This window comes from Homarus americanus, unplaced genomic scaffold (genome assembly GCF_018991925.1).
Source record: "Homarus americanus isolate GMGI-L3 unplaced genomic scaffold, GMGI_Hamer_2.0 scaffold42942, whole genome shotgun sequence".
Taxonomy (NCBI): Eukaryota; Metazoa; Arthropoda; class Malacostraca; order Decapoda; family Nephropidae; genus Homarus; species Homarus americanus.
In genome coordinates, this window is record NW_024750258.1 from 70,001 (window position 1) to 91,665 (window position 21,665).

Below are 21,665 nucleotides of genomic sequence, written 5' to 3' on the forward strand. Positions count from 1 at the left end.
CTATGTGAATGTATACAAAACGTCATCAGAACACTTAAATCATCAAAATTCAGCCCCTTACAGCTTCTACACGACGAACTTCTTACTTACAAACGTTTCTTCCATTAGTCCATTACAACCAACGTTTGTTTACACGAGCAAGGGAGAGCTTGAGTCCACTCCATCAGCTTGACGCATCTTGACAACCTGACCTTAAGCGAACACCCGACTCAGAGCTGATAACTAGGAACTGAGAATCATTAAGTAACAATACGTGAACTGGAAATAAGTAACAATAGGGAACTAGTACTATGAAGTAAAAGGGAACTGGGAGTAATTAATAATAGGGAAGTGGGAACAAGTAATAAATAGTACGGAACTGCGTCAAAGGAACTAACTTCAGTCCTGGGAGAAGGGGATGTGTAGCAACAGAAAATGAGGGCAGCATGAATGGGAAACTCTACTAAATGCTCCGTCTTCCACATCTACGTTGTAAAAATTGTTACTTGAGTACAGTATCTCGTAAAATACAATGCTCACGAAACCACCTTCTCCTCGTTCTTGTCCTCAAAACTTAACACGTTGCCCATCTACAATATCAACTGAAGCCGGGATTAATTCATAATAGATTCAAAATATATATCCCTTACGGCCCAACACCTTACCTAAAAGGGATCCAAGAATTTACAGAAGGTTCTAAATGCATTTCTTTATGGCACAGCAACTCATCTAAAAGGCTTCCAATGCTTCAATTATAAGAGAAGCTTTTGTTATATTATTGTTAGGACGTCAACACCACCCACACCGCCGCTATACCTTGGCCAGCGTCCCTCTCTCTCTCATTCACTTTCGCCACTGCACTTGACCTGTCACTCACAGCTGTCATGTTCGTCGAGATGATAATGACTTCTTGTTATTTGCTCTCACACAAACACTGGCGGGACTGATGACGGACAGGTGAGGGTGTGGGTGTGTGGCTGTGTGAGTGTGTGGGTGGGAATTTTCCATCAACTCTCAAACAGTGGAGAAGACGAGTGGTGTGTATATGTGTAGGACGAGGGCGACCTTGCTAAGGTTGTTTGTTTTCCTGTGTCGTGTTTGTGTACGTTAGTTCGTCTCTGTACCTCTATAATATTCACTCATTCTGTCTATCATCCCGTTCATGTCCCCTAAGACACCCACTCATCAAGCCTGGCCATCGTCTCACTCTCCCTCTTTCTCCGCATATAACAGTAGTAAGTAATCCTCCACACTATAGAAGAGCCTTAACGCCCCACACAGATCAGGGACCACTAGAGGAGACCAGCCGTCACCCTGGGGACACTGCCGCGTCTTTTTGCATAATGTCTTCATTACTTATGCTAATTATCCTTTTGGTGATTAATAGCAGAGTTTTATCAAAATTCGTTCTCCACAATCTCCTCAACTCCCTCCTCCTCCCCCACGTCACTTAACAAGTCTTGTCAGTTCCCGGGTCATAATATGCTGCAAATGCAAAATAATTTACATGCGGAATAGATAAGTATCTGGTAATAAAATAAGCTGTTTCCTGCACTTATTATTATACTGTGGACCAAGAGGTATTCTCTCCCCTAACGCTCCGGTGATCACGCCACCTCTGTAACACATCACCACTCGCCCAAAAAAATTAATAGTTTGAACATTTGCTGTAATAAACTTTGCATATAAGCGGTTCCGGGGATTCAATATCTTGTTGGCTCTTATCATTTTCAGATGACTGTGTCTGTGATTGTTCTTGTGGACAAGTTGTTTCTGAATTTGTAAAACTTAAGAAAACACACACACACACACACACACACACACACACACACACACACACACACACACACACACACACACACACACACACACACACACACACACACACACACACACACACACACACACAGACACACAGACACACACACATACACACACTATATATATATACTATAAATATAAGTTCATGTTCTCCCATCAATCACTTTCATTTGTTCTCTTGGGTGACTTCTTTTATATAACAAGGCGCCATGCTGTCCACCCATTCACGCACACCGCCACTGAATTAATATCTCTCCTCCCTCCTTTATATATATACAACAAACTGATTCCATAGCTCAGTGGTAAGGTTTTAGTATCATAAGTGAGAGGCCCTGGGTTTGATTCCCGGGAGACTGGGTTCCATCCTTGAACATCTGACAATAGTTAAGATCATCATCGGGTCCTCTGGCCAACGCTTGAACAACTACCGTCATCCCGGCGTAACCCAGTAGCAGTGACCGCAAAGAGGAAGGATGATGAGAACAGGAAGAGGCTCTTATGCATAATAAATAAATAAATTAATAAGTAAATGATCCAATTAAATGACAAAAGAGACGTTACTTTATCGGAGGATGTGTAAATATTATCTCTATTGTCATTGTTGGGTCTGGTCATAACAGCATCAGGATGTTTGAACGTTACATTTATTTATCACTTAAATTAACACAGTATTTACACCAACAACCTGAACAATTAAGGTCAAGACTTATAACCCGGATAAAAGCGAATAATATTAAGACCATCCGGATTATACTGGTGTGTGTGTGTGTGTGTGTGTGTGTGTGTGTGTGTGTGTGTGTGTGTAATTACTTCCCACCACAAAATAACCTTTAAACTTATTTCAAACCTCAATTAGCTTACTCCCAATACCACCTACTGAGTGACAGGTGTTTGCTTCCGCCGCTTCTGGGCTCTACCGCTACTGTTCCTCCCTCCGCTCCTTGTGTTCCGCGCCGCCTGCCAACGATTGAGTCTCTTTACCAACGTTATGGCCACATCTCCCTCATAAACCACGTAGGTAGACTCATTCATGTCATCCCACCCACGAGCAGCACCCCGGTACACCATTCAGAGTCACTATTCTCAGGTGACATTTAGGAGCGATTCGCGTTTCCTGTATTCTAATAATGAATTAAGTTCCGTTCTGCCGCCGGAATTGGGAGAGTTATGACAGCTGATTGTAGTATGCATGTATGTATGTATGCATGTATGTATGCATGTATGTATGTATGTATGTATGTATGTATGTATGTATGTATGTATGTATGTAGAATATAGCGAAGAAGTAAAATACGAGGTGAATATTAGTATAGCGAAGGATTTACTGTATTCTTGATGTATATATATGTAAATAATATGCGATATAGCCTTCATCAGTATTGTAGTTGTATAATTATTAGGATAAAATTAACATTGACTCAAATAATGTATTTGGTCATATCACGTATTTTGTTATTTCTAATGAATGATTCTTTTGTCAATATATTAACTAAATAACTAACTATATATGTATCAATAGTAAGATATGTATACGTATATATGTGTACAGTAGAATACATCCACCTTCTTTCATTACTACCGCCATCATCGCTGTTACCATCCATCACAACAACACCTGCTGCCACCATTCTCCCTCCTTCTTCTCCTCACTTCCACCAGTGCCATCACCGTCATCACACCCCACCACACTTCCACACCTGTCCACCACACCACACTACCACACCTGTCCACCACACCACACTACCACACCTGTCCACCACACCACATTACCACACAACCTCACCTGTCCACCACACCACACTACCACACAACCACACCTGTCCATCACACCACACTACCACACCTGTCCACCACACCACACTACCACACAACACACACCTGTCCACCACACCACACACCACACAACCACACCTGTCCATCACACCACACACCACACCTGTCCTACCCACACCACACCTGTCCACACACAACCACACCTGTCCATCCACCTGTGTCCACCACCACACTACCACACCTGTCCACCACACCACACTACCACACCTGTCCACCACACCACCCTACCACACTTGTCCACCACACCACACCACCCACCTGTACCACACACCACACAAACCCACCTGTCACACCACACCACACTACCACACCTGTCCACCACACCACACTACCACACAACCACACCTGTCCATCACACCACACTACCACACCTGTCCACCACACCACACTACCACACCTGTCCACCACACCACCCTACCACACTTGTCCACCACACCACACTACCACACCTGTCCACAAATGAAGATGTTTGGACTAGACCACCTGTACAAAGTTGAGACACAACAGCGCTTCCTGCCACCCTGGCGGACAGTTCTCTTCTATATCACAATACCGACGTATCCGCCTAAAAGATTAATTATACAAAGTATTTATCTCCAACACACTGCCAAAGTGAGAGCTCTTGAACACATACACACTCTACAGACTGATGATAATATCACACAGACCATCTACACTGATGGATCTCTTAACACCGCCTGTGGGAGGGCTGGAAATGCTATAGTTGTGACTTAATACAATTGAGAAAGGAGTTAGAATTAACAACTTGTAATCCCCTCTACAATCTGAATGAGTTGCCATACTCAGTCATTAAATTTATCGAAACTACTGTCACTGACAATCTCATCATCACTGACTCTCTATCCTCAACTTAAGTTGCCACGCTCTTGTCTCTGAAGCCAGACACAAATACGCGTACCTTGTTGACCGGGGTGTCAAGGTCAAACTGTTGTGGATCCCCTCACACATTGGCCTTAAAGAACATGACAGAGTTGATATCATCGCCAAACTCACGGTCTGTCAAAAAGAACCCTTAGGAACTTATTAATGAATTTGACGCAAGCAGACAAGTGCAAACAGGCACTAGTCAATCCACCGTTTACCATAATGAGATGTATCAAGTGAAACAGGTATACGGAGCAAGTAGCAAGATCACTAGATTACAAAAAGTTGTAACAGCTAGACTAAGGTTAGGATGTAAGTACCTCTGGCAGTATGTCCCTCAAGCAGATGTGAACAAAACTAAATGTAAAGTGTGTGGCCAGACATATGGCCACACACTTGAACACTACGTCCTCGACTGTGTGAAGATAGAACCTTTTAGGGACAGGTCCAAGCACACTGTGTGTGAAATGGCACAACATTTCATCTCTAATGGCAAGATAGCCGACATAATAAGATTGTAGCCACTTTTTTGCACTCAGTAGCTATACCAGTTCCCCTGTATGGAACTAAACACACAATGTGCTTGAATACTTCTCACGTAAATGTGAATAACAAAGTGTGAGGCCAGACATACTGCCTCACACTCCTGTCCTCACGCAGTTGCAAATAAATTACCCGCTATGTATAGAACTAAACAAAGAATTTATTTGAAATACTCTGTAACATTCAATGCCACAATATCCTGACCACTGCGGTTAGTGAACTCTACGCTGTAATCCTTTTGCGCTACCTCTCACAGGATTAGTATGGGGTGCACAGTAAACTAGCCGCTGTAAGTGGCAAAACTAAAAAGAAATAAATTATCACCACACTACCACACCTGTCCACCACATCACTACCACACCACACCACACCACACCACACTACCACACCTGTCCACCACGTCACTACCACACCACACCACACTACCACACCTGCCCACCGCATCACTACCACACCACACCACACCACCACACCTGTCCACCACATCACTACCACACCACACCACACCACACTACCACACCTGTCCACCACATCACCACACACCACACCACACCACACCACACCACCACCACACCGCACCACACACCACCACACCCGCCCACAACCACACCACCACACCTGTCCACCACACCACCACACCACACCACACCACACCACACCACCACACCCACAACCACCACACACCACAACCACACCACCACACCCGTCCACCACACCACCAACCACACACCACACCACACACCCGTCCACCACACCACCACACACACCACACCACACCACACCACCACACCTGTCCACCACATCACCACACACCACACCACACCACACCACACCACACCTGTCCACCACATCACTCATACCACACCACACCCACCACTACTATCACACCTTCCACTACCACACCTGCCCACCACACCACACCACACCGCATGATGGTGTGAGAGATACATCGACCCTCCACAGCGTTAGATAATGAATAACCTCATTACCATAAACCGGAAATAATAAATACTGTCGGGTTGAGATGCAGAGGAGGGATAACCTGAGGCCCCGTGGGTGGTGACAGCCGGGCCGGTGTTATCTTGATCACACTACCACAGATGTAAATGATAACAGGGGGGGTGGGGGAGGGTATCTATCGCTCATGATGTTGGTAGAAGAGGCAGCATCTGTCTCTAGGTGGAGTGGGAGAAGATAGATGAGTGTGGTGAAGGATTAGACAGATAGACAGTGATAGATCGAGAGTTTTGATTGACAGTAAAACAGTTGGAGTGTTAGATAAACAGACTGACAGTTAGATCGTTTGATAGATAGACAGGGAGACAGATTTTGTGTATATCTAATACACACATACACACATGCAGTATAGCGAATGGGTTCAGAGTCCAATACATAGTGATGATGATGACTGATGATGATGACTGATGGTGATGATGACTGGTGGTGGTTGTTATGAATGGTAGTGGTGATGACTGGTAGAGATAATGATTGGTAATGATGACTGGTGGTAGTGATGACTGGTAGAGATGATGACTGGAAATGATGATTGGTGGAGATGATGACTGGTGGTAGTGACGACCAGTGGTGGTGGTGATGACTGGTGGCGATGACTGAGGATGGCGATGATAAAACACACACACACACACACACACACACACACACACACACACACACACACACACACACACACACACACACACACACACACACACACACACACACACACACACACACAGTAGGGAAGACAGTGTAGCCAGACCCTAGATAAACACTGTCTTGCTGTACAAGTCACCTCACATAACAACAGCCACCTTGATCCTCAGCCAATCAGCTTGGAGACGTATGAGGCTCGTTGGGTTATAGTTAGTGCTGGGGACAATCACTTGATCAAGCCAATGGAGATGTATGACCCAACTAATAATGGTCATTAGTGTAGTAATAACCCATATTTATGATATATAAAGATTACGTCATACTGGTGAACAAGATGAGACGAAGAAAATGTATATACTTAGTTTGTGTATATAAATGAATGTAAGTTTATGCCAATATCTCTCTTTCTCTCTCAAGTGTTGTAACAGTGATAACTTGGACTATGATAAGTATCAGTTAATGACCATATATTATTTTTAATTACTTTTTTAAATATATTAAGATCTTTGTTTTTCGGCTGCTCTTCCTCACAGGGTCGGAGAGAACCTAGTTGGAGCACTGTCTTACCGCCGCTAGCCTTATGGAGAGTTAATCTTAAGTGATCTTTTTTACACACACTCAAGAATTAATTTTCTCTATAAAAAAAATAAATGTTGTTATCTTACGAACTTATTGTATTACCGTGTTGTTTTTATGGAGTTGTTAGTGTAGTAATTATTTTGATGGAGGTTATCTCTTCACCAGTGTGTGTGTGTGTGTGTGTGTGTGTGTGTGGGGGGAGTAGAACAGGTGTTACACATGTTATTATCTCCCTCACGGAAGTCACTATCCACATCTAGAAAAGGAAAACAATTAATCTGGTTCTCTTTGGTTCTTCCAGCCAGAGAAGTGACTCAGTTCTCCCTGGTATCGTTCTTTCCCATGATTTCATATATATATAAGATCTCCCTGTTCATTCTCCATACAAACCTGACCTAGTTCTCTCCAGTTAGCCTAGATAGATTACCCGACTTGGTTCTCCCAATGGTTCTCTCAGACCTGACCTCTGGTTCTCTTTGGTTCTCCCACAGGTCCCAGGACGAGGCGCATCAAGAAGAGAGATAAGAAGGACGAGAAGCGGCCCAGGACGGCCTTCACCTCTGACCAGCTGGCCAGACTCAAGAAGGAGTTCCAGGAGAATAGGTAAGGAAGGAAGGAAGGAGGGAGGGAAAGAAGGAGGGAGGAAGGGACTGGGGTAGGGAAGGAAGAAAGGAACGACATAAGGATTGAAGAAAAGAAGAGGTGGAAAATGGAAGGTATAAGGAAGGAGGGAAGGGTGGAAGGAACAGAGAGAGAGAGAGAGAGAGAGAGAGAGAGAGAGAGAGAGAGAGAGAGAGAGAGAGAGAGAGAGAGAGAGGCAGTATGCACGTTCCTAAATTCCCTTATGAGACTATCGAGTTAGTTGGATTCATTCCTGTTAGAATAAGGATATTTACCTCTCCCTCAGGCACAACTCCTTTATTTCAGGATGATTTTAAAGCAGGATATAGACAGGATAGAAGCCTTGGGATTGTCTTTCTGGCAGGTGGTTTGGTTAGGTTAGGTTATATATTTCAAAATGTAAGTGAGGACTGTTGATGACAATATACTGTACGCCGTGGGAGGGAAATGTATATAACATGTTCGGAGTATGAAGGAGTTATACCATAAAATAGTCTTTATACGCGTAGGATGTATGAATAATTAGTCGTATGTAGATTGTAGAAGCTTTGTGTGTCGACGCTGTATAGCAAAGGTTTTAAGGAGTCGTAAAGTGTATAATATAGAGTCAGTTTGTTGAGTTTGTACAGTAAAAGCTTGTGTTAAAACTACCTTGATAAATAAATAATAAAAAAATATATATACAAAAAAGTTTCGTGATCTGATAGTCTAGATATTAGTTGTAAGGGAGGCGGGGAGAGGTGGTTGTGTTGCTGAGGTTATAACTCCCTCCTACAGGTACCTGACGGAGAAGCGGCGGCAGGACCTGGCCAGGGATCTCGGACTCAACGAAAGCCAGATCAAGATTTGGTTCCAGAACAAACGCGCCAAGATAAAAAAGGTGAAATCTCGTTTGTGATTTTTTGTCTGTCAATTTTTTTGGTTTTCTGTTTATATCCAGAGGCATTTTTGATGTATAAATAAAAGCAGTTTTGATATTTATATGGAATTGATGGATTCTTTTCTTCGGTGTTGGTTTAAGGGTTAATTTTTCTTCTTAAGGTGAACAAATCCATATAAGTGTTTGCTTACTCAAATTGCCATTCATATGAACATTTTGCCATAGAGTTCTGACGCTGAGAGATTCGTATGTTAGATCTTTCCCCTGACTTATGTTGACAGAAAGATGATGACAGCCACAATAAGGCGTCTTGTCCTGAGACTTTACCGTAACTGAATGTTTGTCTTATGGGGGAAAGTGTTTAGTGTACGAGTCTCTGAGAGTGAGGACCTGAGCCAGCACTAGAGTGATGAGAGCCGCTTGCCTGGCGTGTTGAATCTCTCGACCCATACACCATTACCATTGTCAGTAGTCAGTAGGCCTCATGCCTACCTCTGATCAAGTTTATGACCCTCTCCCAGCAGGCGAAGGGTCAAGCCAACCCGCTGGCACTGCAGCTGATGGCTCAAGGCCTCTACAACCACTCCACCATACCCATCCGTGAGGAGGACGAGGACAAACTCCTTCCTCCTGTATGATCCTCGCTCTACGGCGGCGGTGGCGGCGACCCCCTCCACCACCACCACCACCAGGATCGCTGACGCTCCTGTGTCACCTCTGAGTAGTCCCCTTCCGTGGGATCTCCTCGCTTTACGGAGGCGGCGACGAGACCTTCCACCCCTAACACTACCATAACTACCACCACTACAATTGCTGACGCAAGAACTACACTTCATGTTATTACTCTCCTGGCGAGGCGATCACCACGCCCATAACCTCCTCCGCCAAGTCGCCTTCCGTAATAGGATCTTCGTTCTACGGAGGCATCAGCGAGCACCACCACAACTACCACTGTGACCGCTGACCCCCACCACCTCCAGACAGTCGCTTACGATACGTGAAGAACACATCAACCAGCTCAAGAGGCGAGGGTAAAGCCTCTAATTCAAGAACAAATAAACGAATCATCGCGCTTGGATCTTACAAATACAAACTATTTTATATCCAAGAAAAGGACGATTCGACCCTATCAACTCACACCATCCATCGCTAGGGAAAACAACACTCGGCAGCCCGGACCTCCCATTATTGTGTTGTTTCCTTTTCAACATGGAGAACACAAACTTGGGTCTGCTCAATCATCCAGGTGGACACTGGACTATGGATGATATAATGGACGACGAGACGTGAACAGTGGTACACGTCTCTCATCATCCACGGGTATCATACACCCCCTTACGACCCCTCACTCTCCTCCACGTACCCCCCTCACTACCCTTTACTCTTCTCCACTGACCCTTCCCCACTACCCCTCACTCTCCCCCAGAGACACGGTGTAGGGGCACCTTGTTTACTGACGTCAGTTTCCAATCACAGACATCACTGACACCATTTTCCCAGACCTTTAACAGACACTTAAGTTATGTACACACCTTCCCAGTTACGGTCATCACTGTCAAGAACTCTTAACATATTCTTAACAGTTACAGACACAATTTTTCAGTTCAGGACATTACTTTCTATTTACGAACATCATTCTCATTACGAACATTACTTTCTATTTACGAACATCATTCTCATTACGGACATTACTTTCTACTTACGAACATCATTCTCATTACGAACATTACTTTCTCCTTACGAACATCATTCTCATTACGGACATTACTTTCTACTTACGAACATCCAGGAGGAGTGGTTGAGGGGGAGGAAAGATAATGTTTATAACGATATATAAACAAAATAAAAAATCACAAAGGAATTAAATAAAAAGAAATAAAAATATTGATGGCCAGAGGAGAACCAAAGAATATATATATTTTTTTTTTACAATCTTGGAAACAAATTTAAGACGAGAAACAAAACGATAAAAACTCAGTAAATAGAAGATAATGAAAGATTAGTGTCTTGTAGTAGTTTGTGGTCTATGGAAGAAGAAAAAAAAGGTGTTTGAAAATGTTTATACAAATATGCATGCATAGTGGTATTACATAACAACACTATGAAGGAAGAACAGGAGGAGGAGGAGAAATCGTGAATAATCATAGAAAAGGAGAGTAAGGAAGTGTGATAATAATGATCTTCTCTCTATACATGCCAAAAACAGACTCTTTTGTTGAGAGAGAGAGAGAGAGAGAAAGACTGAGAGACACAGAGAGAGAGAAGGAGCTAAAGGGAGAGAGAGGGACATTGAGATAGTGGATTAAAGTCTTCTCTCCCTGCCATGGAAGAGAGAGAGAGAGAGAGAGAGAGAGAGAGAGAGAGAGAGAGAGAGAGAGAGAGAGAGAGAGAGAGAGAGAGAGAGAGAGAGAGAGAGAGAGAGAGAGAGAGGACGAAAGAATTAATGATGGTCACAATTCAGTTCTCTAGAGAGAGAGAGAGAGAGAGAGAGAGAGAGAGAGAGAGAGAGAGAGAGAGAGAATGTGTGATAGTCATAGTCATTAGAGAAATAGAGGAGAGAAAAGAGTAGAAACGAGAGAAATTGATTGAGTATACTTTTTTGTCTACAGCTCTTGGCGTGACGTCATCAGTGTTGATCAACTAAGCAACAGGACGTTCTACAAACTCTTGCTCTTGAACGCCGGGAACGTCTAGTGTCACGTTCTCGAGCACCTTGGAAAGCAATCGATCTTTCCCCCCCCGAATAAGAAAGAAATGGATACGTAACTTACACGTTCTCGAATAATTATGAAATCCTTAACTAAATATTCTCCTCTGAAAATGGGAACTCATATCTTACGTTCCCGAATATTACGGGCACGTAACCTCTCACGTTCCAGGACGATTTGTGAACGCCACCTCAAACTCTCCGGAAGCAACTCATCCCAGGAACGCCGCCGCTGCTAACCTACCACGACTACGTTCTCAACCAGTGTGAACGAGTCTTCTTGTACATTGCCACGTTCTTTTTTTAGTATAATTTATGTGTATTTATATAAGAGGGGTCGCCACTCCCTCCTCCTCCCCCCCTTCCCTATATCATGGCCTCCCTCCCACCTCTTCCATATCTCCCCACCCTTCCATGGTGACCACTCCCACACCCCCTCCAAACGACCCACTTACCCTCCCTCCATCTTCCCCAACCCAATCATGGCAAGAACCCTCCCACTCCCATCTCCTCCTCCAACCCCATCTCCCCCTCCCCCTGTCATCAGTCTCAGGTGTCTTCTTATTTTGTTTGTGCCAGTTCCTCCCTTTATCCAAGATTATCCTAGACGTATCCTTCATTAGCTCCAGGGTCCAGGTGGCTAAAGTAATGGGTTACCTAAAGTTATCCCAGTTTCCTAATACTTTTACCCATCGTCAGGTTGTGGAGTTGGTGAGTCTGCCCAGGTATTCAGATTCTTAAATATCCAGGTATTCAGGTGCTAGTTATATAGGTTCAGGTATCCTAGGGCATGTTATCCAGGATCTTATGAGATAAATCCATCGATATACTAAGATGGAGAGTCATTGACAGCTCCTTCTAGGTAGTACATATATCCTTCTCTATACAAAATCATCCATCGTTCTTATCTTGTCTCTAGATAGGCAACTGATGTGTTATCCAAGGTCACTCTGGATATATCCGTCATCAACCTCATTATAGGAATACTAAATTTAGCTATCCAGAGTCAAGAAGACCAGCTGGTAACTTGGATAAGGTCGGTATAGGTAGATGTTTATTACTGGTTTATCCAGGGTTCAGGTAGCCTGTATTTATTTATCCAGCCATTTGGTCATATGAGATCAGGAAGGGATTCTTGAGTAGAGAATCCAAGGGTTAATATCCTTATGGTCTGTTATAAGATTTCTAGGATTTACGTGATGAAATTTAATACAACAAAAGTCAAGGTGATTGGTTTCTCACTCATCCAAGATTGGGATTATCGAAACAGGATTATATGTGATTAGGGAAGATTAATATACACTCAACTATCACACCAACAAAATAGTGTAGAATCTTACAATTTGTTATGATTTTGGTTTTCATTCAATAAATTATCTTGGTAAACCCATTCTTGGTTCCCTTGCGACTAGTAGATGCTTTTAAAGGGTCATTTCAGAGGTTTAAAATTGACTCGATGTTTTTTAAAGGTTTACATGTGTACAGGAGACGTTAATAGTGTCTCAAGGCATTAATATAACTCATGAGTGTTAAGAGTAGACCGTGTGATATAAATAACCCTTAAACAAAATTCTAAAATCCACATTGACTTGGATCTACCTGTATAATATCTCCTTAACCCAGGTGATATTTTTGTTAAGTAAATTAATTTGGTATTGAGTTTAAATTTCACAGGTGGAATAGCATTAGTGATATTATCAAGGTCTCCTGTAAATACAAAGGTAAAGAAAAAAGCCTCGTGTTAACTGTAGTAGGTCTCTGTTATGACTCCTCTACGCCAATCACAAACTGTCTAGGAGGAGGGTCATAAGAGATGGCTATAGGGAGGAACTACGAAACTTTGTAATTAATTATACATATATATATATAAATATATGGCGTGAATGTATGTATGATCGTCAATTTTTTTTTCTTCTCTCCTTCGCGTATCATTTTATAAAGTATTTAACGGAGCCCCAAAACCTGTGATACGAGTGTATGAATATGATGTAATTAACTCAAAATGACTAATTAATAAGTTACAGTCCTTTTTACCGTCTTTGTTATAAATATATGTAGTATGAGTATCCTCTGATCTTACATTGCCCGTAAGATTTTGTTTCTGAAAGGATAAATCTTGCTGGTCGTGTGCCTGGCAGCGAGGTTTTTATGAGGATAAGATAATGTCGGGAAGTATTATCGTACTGCTGAGGGCATTCGTTAGATAACAGAAAACACAAGAGATATTTGGAGATATACTATGCTAATCCTAATGGCCAATTAGGTCTATTTTCATATTGGCAAGACATTATTAAGTAGACTCTATGGCTCTAAGGTATCTCAGACTGTTTACAAGTGAGAGACAAGAGGCATTAATAGCCATATGTGTTCCTCTTTACCTTGTTGTTGCCTAATTTAGATGCCACTTTTGGGGTCTTCTTTTCTATCTGGCATTTAAACTAGTGATGAACTCTACAGGTCGTGGTGTTTAAATGTCTCTTGATGATGATGATGATGATGATGATGATTGATGATGATGCTACGGTCTGTCCTTTAAATGTCTCCAGTAATTAACACCAATAAAAATCATTGGACATTTTTATTTTATATTTATTTTCCCGAATATAGGACCTGCCTTCAATTTCTAATCTCTGGCTATGTTTATGGGCCAACCCTTTACACCGAGAGGCATTCTAACAATAAGATTAGCTGCCCCAAAACACTATAGCAGTTCCTTTACTCTGAATTATATAACTATTTTAATTGTATTGAGAGAGACAGTGTGTGTGTGTATGTCGCCCCCGAGGACACTGTAACTGGGTAACATATGGTAATTTGATACCATGGAATACTCTGCTTAAAGGTCAGTTTCCTTATATATATCGGACGAAGCTACAGTAAACACGTCTCTATCTCCATGTTAAGTATTGTAATTCCTTCCTCTCATTAATATTACATAATTAGGTAATATATTTAAGATTTGTCATAATTGTCATTCATCTAATACTATATAAGAAGCTATTAATTTCCTCTGATTCATTTAATGTTCTTCCGCTGTAGTAATCTGTATTATATATTATTTGTTTATAATAAAGAGAAAATTGTATATATTTATCTATATACAAAAATTTAAAAAACAATAAAATTATATTAATAAAAATTTTTATTAACGGTTTATAAGAAATATAATAATACTTCCAGGAAACAAAGGCATAAGTGAAAAGTTCCCATCGAGGTTCAAAGTTGGTATGACACACACACACACACACACACACTCACACACACACACACACACACACACACACACACACACACACACACACACACACACACACACACACACACACACACACACACACACACACACACACACACACACACACACTTCATACTTACCAAACTCACCAATGCCACTCCCCTGGTCTTCACTCCCTAAATGCCACACAACGTAAACACCTAGAAAAAGTGCAAAGAGGGCATGAATTATTCTCTCCTTCCTACTCACACATATCAAGCTGCTCCAACACACTGACCCTTTTAGGCTCTCCTGACCATCACCACGACCTCATCACCAAATTTGGTAAGCTTTCATACACCATCCTCGACACCGGCTCCCTACTACCACTGGGTCCCTAGTCCGAGAATTGCTGTTTCGACACCACAACCGCATCCAGCCCATACGTGCACAGGCTGATCGCTATAAGAACAGCCCAGTCCCAACCATTGTAAAAATTATCAATAACTTGAAATAAACCAGTGTATTCACTCCCAGTAAACACTACTCCTTGCACTGTCACTATGTTGAAATGAACTGTAGTTTGAGCTTTTCCCCATCTAGTTATTATATGTCTTATTTGTGTCACTTATGTTACTTGTATATTATTTGTAATTCGAAACCCATTCCCCAAATATGTAACTGTATATTTTCAGCCTACTGGCTGCCAAGCTCTTTCAATAAACCGTTAATTATCATTATTATTACACACACACACACACACGCACACACACACACACACATACTTTTACACACACACACACACACACACACACACACACACACACACACACACACATACGCACACACGCACTCTGCTCACTCACACACACACACACACACACATACACACACACCTACATCGCCGACCACAGAGGGTCAGGAACGTGCCCTGTTGCTCCTCTCGGAGCAGCCAGGTCAACTGTTAAGTTGGCCCATACCAACCCCCTCCCCTGAACCCTCCTCCCCACCGGAATATCAACAAGTTCTCGCCAGAAGTTGCAATTTCATTTAGGAAAGGAATGGAACTAGTGTTAAACAGAGGTGAACAGTGGTGAACAGTGCGTAAGTCAGTGAGAACAACTCAACAGTAACAGTCGTACCCAACTTAACCTTCACACAGTGAGGTCCCTGGTACCCAGTGATAACGGCCCGTGAGACCCAACAACAACCAGCGATGTGTTAATCCGTCTACGATAGGAAGGACTGGGACCACACCTCACTCATATAACACCATCTGTGAGGGTGAATACCATATATAGTTACTACACCACGTGAGGCCCTCATAACACCATCTGTGAGGAATTACTACACCGTGAGCCCTCATAACACCATCTGTGAGGAATTACTACACCACGTCAGGCCTTCATAACACCATCTGTGGGGAACTACTACACCACGTGAGGTCCCTCTAACACCATCTGTGAGGGAATTACTACACCACGTGATGCCCTCATACACCATCTGTGAGGGCTCCTCATAACACATCATAGGCCTCCCTCCAACACCATCTGGGGAGTCTCTAACACCATCTGGGAGAGTTACTACTACGTTTGCTGTTCAACACCTACATTAATCTGTATGTTCACTGTATGTTCCTTTACCTTTCTCTAATGAAGGCTTTGTTAAACCACCAATGTATGTAATAAGTCATTTATGTCCAATGTATATTTACAGCCTTCGGGCTGCAGAACTTTTTAATAAACCGTTAATTATTATCATTATTATTACACACACACACACACACACACACACACACACACACACACACACACACACACACACACACACACACACACACACACACACACACACACACACACACACACACACACACACACACACACACACACACACACACACACACACACACACACACACACACACACACACACACACACACACACACACACACACACACACTCACACACACACACACACACACACACATACACACACACACACACACACACACACACTCACACAAACACACACACTAACACACACACAGACACACACACACACACGCTCACACACACGCTCCACACACACACACACACACACACACACACACACACACACACACACACACACACACACACACACACACACACACAGTATCATGATTGATCCCCTGATGTGAAATTAATTCTTACGCCGAAAGAAGGCGGGCGAACGCTCGTCCGGCGTAGCCTCAAAAACATCATGGGTGGAGGAACACACCAGGCACAGATGAGTGATCGTGCAGGCGTTCTTCTTCTTGTTAGGGTACAGACCTTCCTAACACCACCCTCTGTTACATAATGTGCGTTGCAGACCTTCCTAACACCACCTCTGTTTCATAATGTGCGGTGAGGACCTTCCTAACACCCTCTGTACATAATGTGCGGTGAGGACCTTCCACCACCCTCTGTTATATAATGTGCAGGAGGACCTTCCTAACACCACCCTCTGTTACATAACGTGCGGTGCGGACCTTCCTAACACCACCTCTGTTACGCAGTGCGGACCTAACCACCCTCTGCATAATGTGCAGTGCGGACCTTCTAACGCCACCCTCTGTTACATAATGTGCGGTGCGGACCTTCCTATCTGTTACATAATGTGCGGTGGGACCTTCCCCTCTGTTACATAATGTGCGTTGCGGACCTTCCTACACACCCTCTGTTACATAATGTGCGGTGAGACCTTCCCTAACACCACCCTGTTACCTACCTTCCTATCTAACATAATGTGCGGTGCGGACCTTCCTAACACCACCCTCTGTTATAAAATGAGTGGGACCTTCCTAACCACCCTCTGTTACATAATGTGCACCTTCTCTGTTACATAATGCAACCTTCCCACCCTCTGTTATAAAATGCGTGGTGCGGACCTTCCTAACACTACCTCTGTTACATAATGTGAGGTGCGGACCTTCTAACACACCCTCTGTTACCTGCTAACACTACCTCTGTTACATACAGTGCGGACCTTCCTAACACCACCCTCTGTTACATTTGTGCGGTGCAGACCTTCCTCTTACCTCTGTTACATACTGTGCGGTGCGGACCTTCCCTACACCACCCTCTGTTACATAATGTGCAGTGCAGACCTTCCAACTCTGTTACATAATGTGCGTGGACCTTCCTAACACCACCTCTGTTACATACTGTGCAGTTGCGGACCTTCCTAACACCACCCTCTGTTACATAATGTGCAGTGCGGACCTTCCTAACACCACCCTCTGTTACATACTGTGCGGTGCGGACCTTCCTAACACCACCCTCTGTTACATAATGTGCGGTGCGGACCTTCCTAACACCACCCTCTGTTACATACGGTGCTAATAGTATTTCCAATATTTGTATAGAAAAACGAGGTTCTAATACATACATTACTGACACCTCTCCCTCCCACAGCCAAACATAACCCAGCTGGAAAAAAAAAATAAAATAAACTGTAAATACTTGACGTCTTGTGTTTTATTTACTCCCTACACTTTAACCCCCCCCTCCCCACCCCCTCCCCTTAAGATAACTAAGATCACTGACTCCAAGACACAACCTGGGATAACTAACTACTAGCATGGCCGTCAACCAACAGGAGCTAGAAAAACATTAAATACCATAGATCTTATTCCCATAATCCTTTAGTTTTCTTGACCCTTAATATGTCTTGTCGGTGTGACCAAGAGAGACAAACAGTCACTAAAATATTATAGATAACAGAAAGTGTCTTAAATATTACTGGGTCTTACTTGTTCTTCTTTTACTTCTACTTCTTTTATTTTATCATTTATTTTCATTATTCTTCTTCTATCTTACACCTTCATTGTCGAGGGTCACATCCCGGCTCTTCACTAATTAAGAAAATGATCCTAAAATATCAATAGTTGAAAAATTCCTATAATGAAGGCAGATATAAGAAAATCCCAATGTGATAATAATAATAATAATAATAATAATAATAATAATAATAATAATAATAATAATAATAATAATACCCTCAGATTATTGGATTAAGTTCTTCATATTCTAAAAATAAAAAATTTACATAACAAAGGAGCGCAGCAAAAACAGTAGCAAGATAGTGACAGATCCTGAGAACATGGACAGGTGTTAAGACGGTCAGAAGTTTGTTGACAGTGTGAAACTTAATAATGGTTAAAGTTTGAAGTATATCGAAAATGTAAAAAAAAAAATATGAAATAGATCAAAACAAAAGTCTATAAAAATAAACAAAACGATTAAAATCATAAAGTATTTGAGAAATATTTAAAATTATATTACGCGTTTTAATAAGTTAAAAAATGTGAATAAGAATGTATCAATATTTTACTTAACATGTTGAAATATATTGAATTCATAGTTGTTAAATAAAGTAAGTATTGATTATTTCTTACGAGTATAACGAACGGATAAAAAAATATATTGGTATTTCTTGGAAGTTTAGGTCGAAATTTAATAAACTTTAGTTAGTGTTGTGGTGATGTCAGTGTGTATTTATACCTGTCAGACAGTTGATGTAATATGTAGATGGCACAAATACACACACACACACACACACACACACACACACACACACACACACACACACACACATCCTTGACCACCGAAGGGTCAAGACGTGCCTGGCGCTCTTCTCGGAGCAGCCAGGTCAACTGTTAAGTTGGCCCATACCAACCCCCTCCCCTGAACCCTCCTCCCCACCGGAATATCAACAAGTTCTCACCAGAAGTTACAATTTCATTTAGGAAAGGAACGGAACCAGTGTTAAACCGAGGTGAACAGTGGTGAACAGTGCTTAAGTCAGTGAGAACAACACAACAGTAACAGTCGCACCCAAGTTAACCTTCACACAGTGAGGTCCCAGGTACCCAGTGATAACAGCCCCCGAGAGACCCAACAACAACCAGCGATGTGTTAATCCGTCTACGATAGGAAGGCCTGGGACCAAACCTCACTCATATAACACCATCTGTGAGGGAATTACTACACCACATGTCCCTCATAACACCATATGTGAGGGAATTACTACACCACGTCAAGTCCCTCATCACACCATCTGTGAGGGAATTACTACACCACGTGAGGTCCCTCATAACACCATCTGTGAGGGAATTACTACACCACGTCAGGCCCCTCATAACACCATCTGTGAGGGAATTACTACACCACGTGAGGCCCCTCATAACACCATCTGTGACGTGAGGCCCCTCATAACACCATCTGTGAGGTAATTACTACACCACGTGAGGTCCCTCATAACACCATCTGTGAGGTAATTACTACACCACGTGAGGTCCCTCATAACACCATCTGTGAGGGAATTACTACACCACGTGAGGCCCCTCATAACACCATCAGCGAGGGAATTACTACACCACGCCAGGTCCCTCATAACAACATCTGAGGGAACTACTACACCACGTGAGTTCCTCCTAACACCATCTTGGAGGGAGTTACTACACTACGAGTTTGCTGTTCGACACCTACATTAATCTGTATGTTCACTGTAGTTCCTTTACCTTTCTCTAATGAAGGCTTTTGTTAAACCACCAATGTATGTAATAAGTCATTTATGTCCAATGTATATTTTCAGCCTTCGGGCTGCAGAATTTTTTCAATAAACCGTTAATTATTATTATTATTATTATTACACACACACACACGTTTTATGTAAGGTAATATAATCCACTGTAATCATCAAGAGGCAATACACTCAAAAATAAATATACCTCACAACTAGCAATTTTGTTCATTATCCCCAAATATTCAAATATATTATGCATTTCTGAAAAGTTGTGCGCTCTTCTCTATCACCTGACGAGATAAAGCCAACGATAAATAGATATATTACAACTAAAACCCCTTTTTATCACGTAATACCCTAATATTTTGCTCATTTCTAAAGACTTGTCCGTCCACCTCATGTAACTGACGAGAAGCCAGTGTCAAGGTTCCAATAATAAAGGGGCGACGACGTCAATTTTTCTTAGGTAACAGCAGGACAGCGATGACTGGCTACGTGTTCTCGGCTCTCATCAGGTACAGTACACTAATATCTATCACAAATTTACTGGTTGTTCAAGTAGTTTCAGGTATACAATTATAATAATTGTCACCGGATGATCTTATTATATTGATTTCAACAACTCGTATTATGTTTTGATGTCTAAAGTAAGTAGTGAGACGTAAATGTTATATGTACATCAAAATCTATTAGCGACTCTCCACCTAGACATTATCGTTAACTGACGTCTTCAACATCATCACCGGATGATCTTAAACAATATATCAACGTCTCCTGCAGATGCACCGCTACAGTACCCAGTATATATACCTTAATAAGCTGTAGTATAAAATATATAAGAAAATCTTCCACTAACTTCCTAATTTTTTCCGTCCATCCGGGTGTATAATTATGGTGATAGTGACCGGATGATCCACAACAATATACTGTCCTTCCTCACCCCTCATTATGTTATTATATTTACTATTAATGATTTGTTAACTCGATAACTCTGAGTATTATTGATAACAAAATATAGTCACAGAACACTGAAGGGGGGGGGGGACAACTGTGGCCAAGCCTCTCTGTTATGTTCAACACTTATATTATTATCCACTTAATTAGTTTCTCTTCTTTGTACTGCAATGAATTAAATTGATTCACTCTATTGTAAATAATAACTTGTGAGGCTGAATAAACATACGTCATGCATTATACACACACACACACACACACACACACACATATATATATATATATATATATATATATATATATATATATATATATATATATATATATATATATATATATATATATATATATATATATATATACACACACACACACGTCACTTCCTGTGATATGCTTAAGCACAACCGAACGGTAACCATTACAATAACTACGTCTTGTGGAAG

General features: G+C 42.0%; 1 protein-coding gene across 1 annotated transcript in view; it reads left to right on the plus strand.

Annotated features, from left to right (window-relative positions):
* Window positions 1–10,204, plus strand: part of LOC121854019 (homeobox protein E60-like) — a 41,556-nt gene extending 31,352 nt beyond the window's left edge. Inside the window, exons 2-4 of the mRNA XM_042348402.1 lie at window positions 7,758–7,896; window positions 8,692–8,794; window positions 9,316–10,204. Of these exons, the coding sequence (XP_042204336.1) occupies window positions 7,758–7,896; window positions 8,692–8,794; window positions 9,316–9,432 (359 nt within the window). The 3' untranslated portion in view covers window positions 9,433–10,204. The remainder of the gene's footprint in view (window positions 1–7,757; window positions 7,897–8,691; window positions 8,795–9,315) is intronic.
* Window positions 10,205–21,665: the final 11,461 nt, after the last annotated feature.